The 1,409-nt window shown below is 43.8% G+C and overlaps 1 protein-coding gene across 1 annotated transcript in view; it reads left to right on the plus strand.

The window, feature by feature from the left end:
* Positions 1 to 594, plus strand: part of Wdr64 (WD repeat domain 64) — a 112,635-nt gene extending 112,041 nt beyond the window's left edge. The window contains exon 29 of the mRNA XM_055609825.1: positions 514 to 594. Coding sequence (XP_055465800.1) covers positions 514 to 594 — 81 coding nt within the window. The remainder of the gene's footprint in view (positions 1 to 513) is intronic.
* The last annotated feature ends 815 nt before the right edge of the window (positions 595 to 1,409 follow it).

A 1,409-nucleotide genomic window follows, 5' to 3' on the forward strand; every position in this document is an offset into this window, starting at 1 on the left:
TGTGTGTGTGTGTGTGTGTGTGTGTGTGTGTGTGTGTGTGTGTGTGTCATGGCAAGCAGATGGAAGTCAGGGAAGACAGGAGTCAGTTCTTGCTTTCCACAGTGAGATCAGGGCTAGAACTCGTGTCAGGTTATGCAGCCAGTGCTGTGAGCAGCTGAACCAAGTGGTGTATTTAAGACAGGGTCTGGCCATGTACCCCTAGCTAGCCTGGAACTTGTTATGTTCCCGCCTACACATATACTTGTGTTAGAGCCTCTTGCCAATCCTTTCCAATTCGTGTGCATGGGTCCTAGAATGGATAAGTACCCTGTTATGTTGCTCAAAAGCTCTTCTGGGACCTCTTGGGGGTCCTACCTCCTCCCATCAATACACTTCTGTCTGGAAATGCAGACAGATTATCAAAAATCATTTTACTGCTTGTCTAAGAGGATGAAAATTTTTTAATGGTGAAAGTTGGGAAATGGCATTTGTCTGTAATGCCGTTTAGTAATAAATGTACCTTTTCTTGCACAGGCACGAAGAAGAAGCCTGAAAAGGAACTTAGTTCCACAAATAAATCTGGCTGCATCCTTCTTCCCAACCTCATTGAAGTGAAGAGGAGCCCCACCACTGGCTGCTGCACAGGAGCCTACAATGTCCAGATATGTATTTTGGAGATGAGGATGAGGCACCACCAAATGGATACTCATCTCTCTACCTCAGGCAATCCCTAGTAATAAAGGTTACTCACAGGGCTCTGGTGGCCTCAGCCTTGACAATGAGCCTGCAGCCAGTTTGCCAACTTCTTTTACACATAGAAAAATATATATCGAAAGGGCAACGTCTCTTGTCACCATCAATAAGATGGTGCAAGGAAACAAATGAAATCAGTAGCACAAGTAGACCCAAATGATATGGCTAGCCATGATTACCTTTGCGTCAGCAGAATTAGAATGTGTGCAGTTAGAGGCAAATTACATGTGTGTCATTCTGTGTGTATACAAAGAGGATTATTATTGGTCTCACTTTATGTATTGACAGTACTATAGACTGAACTTGGGGGCCTGATACGCTGAGAAAGTCAGTTACATCAACAGCTCTGTTTAGAGATAAGGCCTCACTGGATTGACCTGGGAGGCCTAGGAATTAAGATAACCCTGCTTCAGCCTCCAGATCTGCCAGGAAAATTATTTATTAAAAGAAGAAGAAGAACATTCCTATCCCACAGTTTGTCTGCTTCATCCAGGGTAGTATCACCTGGGAGCTGTGAAGGACAATTCCTGGAATGAAGCTGTGACTACAAAAGCTAATTAGCTGATTAGAACTTCAGTGACACAGAGAGGCTGAAATGTTGCAAGCCCAGAGCTGAATTATCTTGGAGGCATCTCTAGTTTCCTTAGTAGCCATTTATTGTCCACCTCTATACAAAA

This window comes from Psammomys obesus, unplaced genomic scaffold, assembly GCF_907164565.1.
Source record: "Psammomys obesus unplaced genomic scaffold, mPsaObe1.curated_primary_1811, whole genome shotgun sequence".
Classification (NCBI taxonomy): Eukaryota; Metazoa; Chordata; class Mammalia; order Rodentia; family Muridae; genus Psammomys; species Psammomys obesus.